This window comes from Styela clava, chromosome 6 (assembly GCF_964204865.1).
Source record: "Styela clava chromosome 6, kaStyClav1.hap1.2, whole genome shotgun sequence".
Taxonomy (NCBI): Eukaryota; Metazoa; Chordata; class Ascidiacea; order Stolidobranchia; family Styelidae; genus Styela; species Styela clava.
The window spans coordinates 14,595,056-14,609,173 of record NC_135255.1 but is presented as its reverse complement, the minus strand read 5'-3'; the positions used below and the strand labels follow the sequence as shown (position 1 = coordinate 14,609,173).

Here is a 14,118-nt window from a genome sequence, read left to right as displayed (position 1 = left end):
GTCAAAAATCTTCACAAATTGTCTATTTTTTCTGACACTGGCGAGAGGTAGTCACATTGATAACCACTTCTCTTTTTCCTCTGTCATATTATCTTCAATATGTCTACAGATACCTATATTTATAGATAGTTCTTATTCGTAATTTTTATCATTCTGAAACCTGACTGCACCGAGTAAAAAGTTCCGTTCTGTTCTCAGCTTCCTCTAAACTTTCGGAATTGTTGTAAATAGTTACAAACGAATTTGAATTTCTGAGCTACGAAGATTCTGTAAGCGATTGGCCTTACACAAACGCAGACTAGACAAGAAAGTCCATTAAAAACCCATTAACTCGACCATTAATAAATTTTCTTGTTGACCATGCTTTGTTTAACACCGTTGGAACGATGCCACAAATTGACTGAAAGTTAAAGTTAGCAAAAGTTCATGTCGGTACATGAAATGTTTTTTTCTTGAGGTCGAATTATAGGATTTTAGAAACAAATTAATTTTTATTATAAACAATGAAGGTACACAAATTAATATTGGTCATCGTTGTCAAATGCAGATTATTTTGTTCTCGTTGGTTTAAAATAAAGTGAAAATCCTGCCGGCAATATTTCATTTTGGTTCCACTGACAACAGCTATAACGAGACTTTAATTCCAATACAGTAAAAGCGTGTTCTAGTACAAATTATCGCATTATTCCTGTCACATTTATAATCAATTCGTGCATAGTATTTGTGCTGGAACTATTTTCACATCAAACTAGACATGTCACCCAACTGCCAGCTTACGCGCCCCGGACATAACCCTTGCATGCGTAATCCGTTCCCCTAATCCCATCAAAATATTGAATTTACCGCCCCAACGGTCACCTGCAGCTTGTCTTGAAGTGGTGTACTTTTTGTGATGAACAACCGCCGCGAAATGTATCAAATAGGTCGAATGTCAAATAGCCTTCAAGCAACCACAATACTGGGCAATCATTTTCCGTGGAAGAGTTACTATTTTATTATTATTACGATGACTGTTATTTTATTTGGATTGACGAAAAACTGAAATATCTCTCTCACGGCGACGTCAACTACAACAGGTACAATTTGTAACCATATGTATATCACGTAGAAATTTTCTTTAAAATTAATATTACAAATCATAACAACAATGTTCACATATATGGTCGAAAACTGCACCTCCAGCATGAGAAATTTATCTATTATTATGCGGAAGTAAAATAGACGCACGTGCTTGTTTGTAGAGAAATTTGTGTGAAGTGAAAGCTTGAAACGCCATATAAAAAGTATTTTTTTTTCTAGCAACAAAATATTTTGGGTAAATTGAGCAAAAAGCTGGGAATTCAATTCGGTATTCTAAGAAAGCTTCACAATGGCAGGGTCAATCGACATTCTACGTGACCACCGAACGAGCAAGCAATCCAGTTTACCATCCTGACGCACAAATGCTATGCACTTTTATTCCGATTTTCCTTTTCAGGTCTAATAACAAGTATAAACATTTTTAAACGATGAAGACATTCACTGACTTTTGTCTTTGATAAATGTGGATTGGAAACTATCGGTATTTTTATCTAATTTTAAAAAGATCTTTAAATTATATATAAACAATGTAAATCATTTTAGTTGTAGCCAAACGGCTTCGGACGATAAATAGCGTTACGGTCACATCAATCAAAAGTCACCATCAGCAAATAATGTAACGAATACCTTATTGTTAGCCCTAAGCGACCTTCGTGTGCGCCTGATATCTACAGGTCAAGTATTATGAGTTTTTGCAAGATTTTAAGCAGGCGAATATATCCGAATACTGACAAAATATTGTAAAATTTAACCGCATCATAAGCAATTTAACTCGGTTTTGAAATTTTAATTTAATTCAAATTCAATTAACAGGTCAATACATTTAGAAAGAATCCACACTCGGCTATTAATGATCTCTCGTTTGAACACAAGGGGCATTGACGGGCATGTGTTTCAATATATTTTACATTTTTTTTCACTGTGGCAGCCTCACGTTCAAATTTAACCCCAATCTTTTCATCCGTAACCCCGAATTCGTTATATTGACAAAACATGGTAATTTTGTCTTGTTGATAGTCCTAAACACTTGACTTTGGTCATTTTGTATCTCATAACCCAAGGTCAGCATTACAGATTTCGAGACAATCTTACCACAGAGGAATTCATACAAGCATTCGCGATTGAAAAAAATGTAAACATATAAAAATATCATATTCTCATTTTACATGAAATCTATACATATTTTTCATTATAAGATATTGGTCCAGTTTTTGGCTAACTTTTTCATACTTATTAGCCAAATACAAGTCGAGACAATATTAAAAAAGAATTGAAATATGACTTCAACTGGAACAATATTCGAGTATAAGAATAGAAATATTCGAATCAAATAGTGAATTATTTGAATCAGTTCAGACGAGAATTTCGAATTTCCGCCATCTTGCTTTTTTTTGTCCACAAAAGGTCGAGGTGAATCCATAATCCCTCAATTTTTTTCATTGAAGCCATATCGTTAAAATTCAATTCTGACATATATATGTCTGTTTTCTTCTTAGTGAGATATTGATGAAATGAGTTTCTCATAGTGTGTGAACGCTCAGAAAACTGTGCGAGTGATAGATTCTATGTTTTCAGTAATTTAAAGTCTGGAGGACCCATTGCAGTAAGATAATCATATCCAATTACATATAAGGATTTGAGTTTCGACTCGAAAAAAATATTCGATTCTGAAAGCATAAGGTATTCGAATATGCCGGTAGTCAATATTTCGTATTATCAACTACAAGAGTATTTACTTTTCTAGAAAGAACACATAGTTAAATATATATGACGGATAATGTATAATACATCTGCTTGACGATTGAAATCTTAATGTGTTAATTTAGCATCGTATTTTTTACGGTATAATTTTCGGACTCTAGTAAAGTCTTGTTCCGGAGTATTAATGAAAATAAAGTGATAATATATATTTCACGTTTAGATGAACTGGAGCACAGAAACTAAATTTTTACTCACGTTGTATAATATAGTATTATGTAGAAATGATTGACGGTATGAATAATAGTGGGCTCGCCATAAACGTATAAAAAATTCAAGATTTAAAACAAAACTAATAATAAAAGAAATCTCGTTTAAAATACGAAATTTTTAGTAAAATTATAATTTTAATAGCTTTATGAACTAAAAATTGAAAGCAATATTATGATGTGATATTTCAAATTCTGTCATGTTCCCAAACTAAGCTCCCCTTTCAATATTTATTCGCTACATTTTAAAATTTTTTGCGCGGTGCCCAAAAGCTTACCCTTATCCAGAGGTTAATAGTGATTTTTTCATGCTTTTAGTTTTTGTAATATTTCTTGTTGTCTCACAACTTAAACAATTTCAAAATACACTAGAATAAATCATCAGATTATTATTTTATCATTACGACAAACTTACGTAATTGATAATGTTTCTTAAAGTAAAGAAAATATCATAACAACAAAAGACTGTACCAAGTTTTATATTACTTCAAAGCCACCTAATAATGTATTTTAAGCGACTAAATGAAAATTTTTAAATGATTGTACAGATACGTGTGGGATATTGTTCAATAAATAAATAATTTATTTACAAGTATCTGAATTATATTTTAGAAAAAAAACCTAATTGAACTATTGAAGTCCACAACAATACGGACACCATACCGAGTTCATGTGTGTTTCGACTCTCTGTTTTGAGCTGCCCTCTCTCCTGTCGTCCTATCCGAGAGGGAATTTTTATGGTCCAGGAAACCGAAACGTCCTTTATGGACGTTTTCCGGTGATTAATCTATTACATACAATTGAAGACTATTTCTATTTAATATATATGAAAGCGATTGGCAAATTGTCATTAACCTCTTGCATCTAACCACACATGATCTCAAACCACCCTCCGCGGAAGTATTACATCGTTTTCCGCACCAAGGCAGAGCAAATGATCATCGCAGTTAGCCCTTGTGTTTTGGCCAATAAAATGCTGTCACTTGTCATTTTCCTCTTTTTGACTTTGAAAGTATGAAACAGCAATGACCCAATGCTAATGATCCGTTCAACAAACGCCTCATTTAATTGCGACTTCAACTGAATGTCGACAAAAGTTTTTTGGCTGGTGCGTAGCTTAATCCATCAAAATGTAACAGTTCCGTTCGTAAACTGAATTTTCCTAGTTTATAAATACGAATGTTTCAAACTTGTCGTCAATATGCAACAACATTACATACGACTGCGGTACAAAAGCACGTTTTGGGAGATTCAGTAATACAGATTGGAAACATATTTGAGTATAAATATATATAAATATTTGAGTAATATAAATTCGTCAATAAGCAATGAAACCAGGAACCATTTATTCATCAACTATACATCTGTTGAATGTGGCTATGAATAGGATTACCATATTTTTTTGATTTTAAAGCGGGACGCCTCCTGTAGCTTTCCCGTTTCCGATTTTACTACATAGGCCTAAATTTAATTGGGCCATCCCAGCTGTCTTCATTGACCATATTGTCTTCGAGAGTTCATGCGCATATTCTCTGTCTGAATATCGAGTTCGGTTCGAAAATAGAAAGGAATGGACGCTAACGATACAAATGATCCGAATTTAGATTTTCAAGCATTGGGATTTACTTATTCGCACAAGCATGCTTTTCTGTAGATAACACCTTTAAAAAAAACGCAATGAAACATATTTATACATCGAATAAGAAAATAGACTGTAGAGATTAGCAAAATACCTCACAAATGGCGAGAACGAGTGGCATAGTTTGGTCAAAAATAACATATCAAATTCGATCGATTTCCGAAATGCCATTGTAGAGCAATGATCATAGATCATTTATGCCTTTTGCCTGCCAGACAAAAACAAATAGAACCCATGTACCACCCTCGTTACGTTATTGCTTGTCGCATTTCAAACTCTTTGTTACACAAAATATATTTAGTGGGTATTTATAATGAGGAACGGGTCGGATTGGCCAAGATATCGCCGGGGCAATCACGTACGCGTCGGATCGGCCAAGATATCGTCGGGGCAATCAATACCTCATTTGTCGAGCACCCAGTATGATGCGAGTTATCAACATTACGCAATTTTAAGTTTATAACTCACCATCTATTGCTGATTATGACGTACAGTATTACTCAAAGCCCATATATACCGGTATTACTGATTTGCCAAGGCAAGTCATATTGCAGTTGCAACCAAGACAGGTCGGATCTACATTTCTTTAGGTCCGTGTAGGCCGACGCACCGAGAATTTTTAAAAATACGAAAACTGTTGTCACCCACAACTAATGGACCAATCAATTTCAAATTGCCGGTACTTGAAAGACGATTATTTCAAGTTTTTTGTGGCTCCATATCGCCACGGCTCGGTCACGGCGTTTGCGCTACGCGATTAATTGCTACGGCAGTGAATTTTGATTTGAACTGCGTTATCTTTAATTTCTAAATATTTCCCCGTTGGTAAACTTGATTGTTATGTGTTTTTTCACTTTAAAATGCTTTAAAAGTATTGCCTGGTTTTGAATCGCTGTTCACTGTTTTGTGTGCTTGCATTATTTTTTATGCGTGAGCGCGTACTTGTACACTTTAAAGTTTAAACTAAGCTAATGTCGCCTCTCAAGTATCTCTTCATTTTGTTTGTCAGTTTATTTTTTGTGTTGTTTTGATTGTGTATGACAACCAACGAAAATAAAATGATCGATTGATCTCTTTAAAATATGAACAGGTAAACGGATTTCAGTGTGAGCCGCATAGGCCATCCGAGACTTTTATTTTAAAACATTCTCGGTGAGATCATTCATAGGGACGAATATACCGAAAAATCGTCCTTAGTGTGGCCTATACAGTACCGGTACGGTACCATAGATCTACTCATTCTACTGTAGATAGGCTGATTGATGACTGTACAGCACCATACTGCCATACCTCAACTCTGCGCTCCTTAAAATCTCCCGTGCCTTATTATAACATGGAATCATTGCTGCGACAGGTCCATAGGCTCATCGTTCGTTATCTGTCCGATACCGATACACAACATCGCTGTGGATACCACACAGGCAGGGAGTAGCCTAGTTTGATGGAACATCAAACATTACAATGAATGAAATAACAAAGTGGGATATATTTTTCTTTATTCCAAACTTAATTGGTAAGTTTAAACTAGAGTACTGACGGACGGCAGGACAGTATCATACTTAAAATTGGTTCAGAATTAGGGAAATGAATATCTGAATCTGCTGTCATCATTTATATGTATGCATCATGGTGGAGATGGCCTGATAAGTTGCCATGTCTACATGGGTTAACATAGAAATTCGTTTTCATATATTGTTGTTTTCAGGTATATAGTTTTGTAGATATATAACAGTTTTGCAAATTGTTCAAAATTTAATCAAACTGTTATTTATGTAATATCAAATTCTAAATAGTTTGCATACATCTGTTTTCTCTTGAATAGTTATATACTATCCTGAGCTTGAAGCTTGATTAGAGATCTCTTTGTGTTTCTGATATTATACAGTTATATTCTGTATTTTCACTCGGCTCACTTGTCTTAGATTGAAATTCCGTGTGTACCATGGTGGAGCAATATTATCAATTTTTAAGAGAGTTTGATTTTTTCAGGTTACTTGCGATTATTACTCATTGGAGTGTCTTGGTACTACATTGAATATCCATCATTCTTCATTCCGGTTTATATGATCAATGTGATATTAGATGGTAAAATATTTTTTATGGCTCATTTAAGCATGCTGTGCTAATGAAACATGACTAGATCAATTAATTTCAATTCAACAACTTGGATCATCACAGTATACCATCTTGGTAGAAATTTGAATCAACATTTTAACCTATGGAATCATAAACAAAAACACTAGATATTCAAATAGTTTTACACAAGCGCATAGTACTGCCTTGTATTGAATTTAGAGCACTCTTGTATAAAATGAAAACGCGAAGACTGTTTTGCCTATGACATATTAAATCATAATTACGAGGAATGGCAAATTTTACAGAATAATTTGACTACGATATACATGGCCAAAATGATTATTTTTTACACCATCACTTTTGATTCACACAAAACTATTCGAATATTTTGATTGTATTATAGATATATCTCCTATCTGAATAATGCATTGTATAATATACCATTTCAGGTATTGATGGTTGGGCTGCTCGAAAATTCAATCAGATATCAGACTTTGGCGCTGTTCTTGATGTCATTGTGGATCTTATTGGTAGAGGGATGGTTTGGTGCTATATTTCCAAGGTAAATTTATTCTCATTTACTTCAAACACAGATTTTCCTTGAAGGTTAAAATATTTCTCCACTTTGTTTTGTGCATTCTTCTTTCATGCATGAAGCTAATATAGCTGCATGAAAACATAAACTAGATATTGATGGCCATGCAGTTACAATTAATTTTTCTCCTTCTGAACAAATTTCTCTTGTTTCAACAGTTTGGGTATGCTGTCATTGCTTTTGAATGGATCGTATTCATTGGAAATACAGAACGAGCAAGTGGAAAACAGTGGAAAAGTTCTTTTGAAAAAGTGCCAAACTTTGTGTCCTTGGTTATGAACAAAGGTAATATTTTACATGTTTTGAAATAAGCTGGTGATGCTTGCCATGTGTTGCTTGTTACCCAGGGCTGGTTCTTTTATATTTGCTTGTGGCTTCTGATTTATTTGCAGTCATTGGTGATCAAACAGGTATTCAATGTGAGGGTAATTATTTTGCAAGCTTCTTCCGCATAAAAAAATCAAATTGAAGTACCCTTATTTAGAAACTGTCTGTGGTATGGAAGGATTTTGGCTTATTTTATTGAAAATTAATTTAATACCCTTGCCTGGCTGAATATTTTCAGAACTGTTGCTGCTTGTGCATAATGGTAGCATTATTTATTTCCAGGCTTCAAGACACCCCTTGGTGCTGTTGCAATAATAGGCTTACATATACTACCACCTTGGTTATATATGTTGAAGATGAATGTTTTAAGTGTTTCCATTATGAGCAATCTCCATTTTATAACAATTTTGCTTGTGATGGCAAGAATGGTGTGTGCTGTTGTAGAACTATGGTGTTTTTATAAGTATATGCAGTGTTTGTTGCACAAATCTCCTCACAATCATTCAAATAGAACACAGTAAAATGCATCGATACAATTTATCATAGCAAATTTTCAAATTTTGATACCTGATTTTAATATATATATGAAAATGCTACTAGTTTGCTACCATGACTAATTTTAATTAGTCTTTTTTTCCACTACGATTTATCTACTATGATTTGTCCTGCATATTAGCAGCCTGCAACTGTCAGTGGTATGATTATTTATCACACAGCTTAATTTACCTTAAATATTTTCATTCCATTGCAACATTATCCGATGAATTCTCATATTTCGCATTCTTTGAAGAAGTTCATGCAGGTGCAACTTTTTTTTAATAACAGATGCTACTTGCCGCAGTGATTGATTTTAATTTTTGAATATTTTTTCATTGTAGATAATCTTACTACAAGTGCCTTATGTTTATCCATATTTCTCCCAGTGTTATATTTATATTCTTGGTACACATCATTCTTCATTTTATCTGCTTAAAGCTTCATCATCATCATTGTGATTAGTTTTATTGCCTTGAAATATGCTATACAATATATGAAATTTAACATGCATCTTATGTATATGACTATTTTTTTTCGAATAATTTAGGGAACTAGAGTGAATATGAATTCAGATTCATTTCCTTTTATCTTTTTAATAATTCAAAAATCTTGGACGTAATACGCCCATAATACACTACTGGTATTTGTTCGTGCTTGGAGAACTGCTGTCCGAGTGGGATGGGGCTTGTTGTTTGCCATTTGGAATCTAAAATGTCTCGCTACTGTTGGTGTGTCTGCAGTTTTTAATAATTTTGCGCTCCTCGTCGCATATTTCTCTTTAATCAAATAGTTGCCTCTCAGATCGATACCGTGAGCGACACATGAAATCTTCAACAACGTTAATTCCGTTAATACAGAATACTTAATATGCTTCATAGCTGGCGCCTTATAATGAGCAAACTTGCATAAAAAAACTCATGAAAACACGCTTTTAACTTATTGCCAAGTTTCCAAACAAGCATGCAAAATGACTCGGATTAAAATCCTTGTAATAGGAGTCCAAAATCAACAGAATTGCATAAGCTTTTCTTATTTATTTGTCTGGCGATAATGATAACTTGGTTATGGTACTGTATGCAAATGTGTTCTGTAAATCTTATGTTTTTCTTGACGCGTCCTCCGTCATTTTTAAAGCTATTTCAACTAGTTGAACGTATCTTCGGTAAGAATCGCTGACCATGTCACCGCCCGGTCGAACGAAGACGTCCTCTTCCAACATTTGAATACGGAGATAATACATGTACATAAAAAGAAAAGCAAAAAGTGTCCCTATGACCATGGAGACTAGTGCGAATACCATCGTTATCCATTCACCACAATCCAAACTTTCATCCTCACCGAGTGGGCAGTCGTAGTATCTGAATGCAATAAAGCAAACTGGTCTGAATATCAGTTCTTCAGTTTATATGACTTTTCTTTATTTAATATTTAACAAAAATAAATTTAGCTTTTATTGAATATTATCAACTACATATAAATGTTGGACAAAATGTTATTTTAATCAGCAGACCCATTACATATTTGAGTTCCATTTATACATTCTCCCGTGTAACAAACAAATAGATTAGTTCCGTAGCAGTTGGATTCAGCAAATAACCCAAACTCTGTCTCGATTCTTGAAGTTTCTGAATAAAATGTTTGCCGTTTAGCCTCTGTGGTTTTTCATGGGCATCCTATTATATTTCTTTTTTTGAATTGCGAATATATATCTTTTTTAAAAATTTAGGCCATCAATTAATTTGTTACATTTTATAGATTCGCGTATCCTACCAAGCATCTTAGATGAGAATGTTGGCGCGGAAATTGGACATGATTGCCTAGTAAAAAAAATACCCTCTTGGCGCTAGGCAGAGGTTGCAATATATTTAGGGCTGGGTATTTTCGAATACCTGGTGATTTAAGAATCGAATATTTTTTTTTGAATCGAATCTCGTGTCCATTACGTCATATTTTTTATGTTATTTTACACTATAAACAGTGGCGTAGCATCCACCCCCGCGGTCGCGGGAGGGCCCACAGCGAAAAGGGGCCCAAGCGGTTAGAATTAGGAAATTTAAGCCGCAAAACCAGAAGCTGCATTGCAAAACCAGTAATGCACATCTTATAACGTTGACGTTAGTTCTGCTCAAATCGTTTTGTTACGTAGCAATGCAGGGAGTCGTCGATTTTCGGCGTCTTGCGGTTTGATCGCATCGGCAAAATCATGAAGGCTGTCAGAATGTCGAAAGCAAAACCTCGCAGTGGCGCACAGAAACACAGAAATAGGACAGGAGAGGAAGGTATGGAAAAAATTAAGGTAGGCTAAACAAGATAAACGGCAAATTTTAGGTCACCATTGCCTTTTAATAGCGACATGTTAAGCTTCTTGACGAAATAAAAAAGGGGTTGTTTTAGCTTATGTCCAAGAGTTTTTAGGGTCATTCCCACGAAATATTTTTTCGGGGGGGCCCACGAGAGTCTTGCTACGCCACTGACTATAAAGCGTTCGAAATGATTGTACAACACCAAACTCACTTGGTTCGTCGGTAGCCTCTAGTACACTAAAATCATTCATGAAATAATCAGACGAAAATATACTGGCCGTTGCATTTGGTGCTTGCTGCTTTGCTCTTTCGCTAGCAGTTATAGTTGGAATAAACGGGCCTTTGTCGCCATTGCTTTGTTCTTCAGAGGTATCGTCGACGAAACTTGTGGAAAAGTCAAAATCTCTATTAAACGAGATTCCATTTGATAGGACTAATAAAAGTACAAAGAAAAACGACAAAATGTTGCACTGCCACCAGTTTCCCATATTGAAAACCAGCACATTCCGCAAAATGGTGAGAAGACAAAAAAGCAATTATTACATCATAATTATGAGGATACTAGATTTTGAAGATTATCATAATTGCTAAAAAGTGAAGATTTCAGTGCAACTAATTAATTTTTTTCATAATTCAACTAATTAATTTCCATAAGTACAATAGTGCACTCGAAAACGTTTGTAACAACAACAACATTATACCAAAAAGATCTGCAGGCCCGGTTCGTGTCCAATAATAACTAAACGATTCATTTGTCCATTTCGTGTCCAGAAACCATTTTCGAATACGGATACCACAGATTCAACTTGACGCATGGAAGTCATTGCTACGATTGATATTTTCATTTTGTTAATTATTAAAAATAAACAAAAGCTACAAAACAAGCCGCTTCGGCATGATATATATTATTCGATATCCATCAAAAGTATGTGTGAAACAGTTTTATAACTGCTATTCATGTTGTTACAGAGCTTGGGAAGCAATCTCGCATCGACAGCGCTTTTATCGTAAAACAACGTGTTCTACAGCGTTGTGTTGGATTCAGATCAGATTCAGATAATTTATTTCGTCATAACAAATCCAACCGATGGTAAACAAAAATAACAAGCGCATTCTGAATTTGTTTCTTCGACCATATCAAAAAAATTTGAAGATATCGCATGATCAAGATTTGTTGAAAAGTTTTCCTTGCAATCATATTTTGCCAAGATATAAATGAATGATGAATATTAACAAGTAATTTTATTATGCATAAAATTGTTGTTATTATTATATTATATAACTGATATACTATTATGATATAGGCTAGCTATGTCACCAGATTCCTTTATTGAAAAACACCACATTCAATACTCTCCAAAACTCTCACGAAAAATGTATCGGGAAGTTTGCTTTGGTAAAATATAGGAGAAATTCGCGGTCAAGGGAGAGGAAAACATCCATGGATTGTATATGAACATTCATCTATTTCCACCTATCTAACTTTTATATTTGTGTGAACTTCATTAGGTGTGTGTTGTTGCAACATACAAGTTATAAACAAGACTACTAAATTTACGACAAACAACCTTTGCGATGAAAAGTTTTAGTTTAGTTTAGCTGCTCGAGCAAAAAACGATGTTCCAAGGGGCAAAATAGCCCGGACTAAAATTATTTTGTACCTACTGGACGAAACTAAAGAATTTCATTCTATCTATAAATATCACATGACACAGTTGCACCATATAACGTCTCTATTCTAACTCCGCTAGAAGCAAAGAGGGAGTGATCGAAATTGTGATAAAATGCAATCTGTATCCAATTGTTCGACTGTCCGGAATGCACATTCGGAGCGATTGGCATGGCTTTGTGGAGCGATGCTTAAATTTGACATGTTAAACTAGAGAAAACTATACCATGTTAAGACTTTTTTTGTAAGATTTATATGCACAACATCATACTCATCAACATGAACTCATCTAACGAATTGTACTGCAAAGAGATGATTAGGTTAACTTTTAAATTAACAAAGCCCATGTATGCTCACTCATAAAATATTAAAATATACCTCTCACACAGGTAGAAAACTCACGTCCATGCGTCTGAAAACAAACACCTGGCTAACTAATCCCGACCCGACATAGACTGGTAACCGGACGAGAATCCGTAATACGCCAAATGATTAAGCGTCCTATCGCCTTTTGGCTCTCCCGAGATGAATGTATAAATCCTATCCTAAATTTATACTATAAGTATGGTAATGGAATAGATAAACCTAAATCGCCCTTTCTCAGCACTGATTTATTAGGATTGTCTTGGTGCTCTTAAAAGTATCGAATGTTTTAGTAGTTTATTCAGTATATATTTACGGTTCATCTCACCATCTGGTTGCACCAACGACTAACATACCGGTTGCACAAATAATTTATATACTTAATAATTTGAGAAAAAAAGGTATTAACATCTAATACATTTGAATTCCAGGTCATATGGGTATATTGGGAAATGAAAGAGCGAATCAGCTTGCAAGATCGTGTATTGGGAACGCCGCTATCGACAATATCCCACATACACTACAAGAGACAAAAGCTGTAATTAGAAGTATAAGTTTGAATAAATGGAAATTTGAATACCAATCGTCGACCATTGCCATACACTTCAAAATGTTCATTCCGACCGTTAGTCGTTGTTCCGACAGCAGATTCATATCCGAATTTTCTCTAACGCGATATCATCAATCAATTATATTCAGACTTCAGACTGGACATTGCAGGCTCTCCCACCATCTTTTTAGAATAGGCTGTCACCCAGATGGTGAATGCGATACTTGCTCTGTACAAGAAACTGTAGCCCATTTTTTACTACTTTGTTCAAAGTATATTGGCGCGGCGGTGTGGCTCAACGGGCTAAGCGTTAGGAATACGCGCGCCACCGCACCTCTGATTACTCTGCGTGGGTTCGCAGGTTCGAATCCCATGCAGGGATGGTTATGTGCGAGAGGATTGCTGGACTCCTCGCCGTCGTTGGGTGGTTCACGTAACCGCTGGTCGGTTACGGCTTCCTCCACCACCAAGTCCATGCTTCCGAAAACAAACAATACAGTAAAACTAATCCCATACCCGACTTGGAATGGTAACCGGACGAGAGGCCGTGGTTCGCCATATGGAAAAGCCGTCTTATCGGCTTTCCTTTCCCCGGGATAAATATGTAGGGGAAGGTGGGGCACGTTGGGACATGGGGCACAGTGGAAAATCAGCTCTCACACTAATACTATATTCGGAATCCGGTCCGCGGTTTGATGTTTCAATCCGCCCTTCGGTGAGTTACAACGTCCCCGCAAACGGACTGCGGACGGGTAGAGCGACGCAAGCTATGAGGTGAAATTGGTTTTGGGGGGTTGAAACTAAAATTTCACCGTTCCAGTTTTTTCTTTTTTCTAACTTAGCCTTTTCAACGTGACAAACCACCGTCTGATATCTTTCAGCTATAGTCCACCGTGAAATATTTATAACGTTGGCGACTGGATGTGCCAACCGAATTTCGCCGTGGGATGATCTGAAGATATTTGTTGATTATGGGGAACAGTGGACCGGGGTTCAGTGGGACATGCCATAC

The 14,118-nt window shown here is 35.5% G+C and overlaps 2 protein-coding genes and 1 long non-coding RNA gene across 3 annotated transcripts; 2 read left to right on the top strand and 1 right to left on the bottom strand.

The window, feature by feature from the left end:
* Positions 1 to 5,461: 5,461 nt before the first annotated feature.
* LOC120330921 (uncharacterized) lies at positions 5,462 to 8,736 on the top strand. Its single transcript, XM_039397911.2, has 5 exons — positions 5,462 to 6,199; positions 6,676 to 6,771; positions 7,212 to 7,324; positions 7,516 to 7,642; positions 7,967 to 8,736. Exons 1-5 carry the CDS (start codon positions 6,148 to 6,150, stop codon positions 8,203 to 8,205), a joined length of 627 nt encoding a protein of 208 aa, XP_039253845.2. The 5' UTR covers positions 5,462 to 6,147; the 3' UTR covers positions 8,206 to 8,736.
* A 499-nt stretch (positions 8,737 to 9,235) lies between these two features.
* Positions 9,236 to 11,023, bottom strand: LOC120331665 (uncharacterized). The gene is made up of 3 exons (XM_039398788.2): positions 10,736 to 11,023; positions 9,732 to 9,846; positions 9,236 to 9,579 (listed from the first exon to the last, which is right to left on the bottom strand). The coding sequence occupies exons 1-3, from the start codon at positions 11,010 to 11,012 to the stop codon at positions 9,318 to 9,320; spliced, it is 654 nt and encodes a 217-aa protein (XP_039254722.2). The 5' UTR covers positions 11,013 to 11,023; the 3' UTR covers positions 9,236 to 9,317.
* Positions 9,865 to 13,666, top strand: LOC144424327 (uncharacterized). The gene is made up of 2 exons (XR_013476630.1): positions 9,865 to 10,517; positions 12,988 to 13,666. It is a non-coding gene; the product is annotated as an uncharacterized LOC144424327 (long non-coding RNA).
* The last annotated feature ends 452 nt before the right edge of the window (positions 13,667 to 14,118 follow it).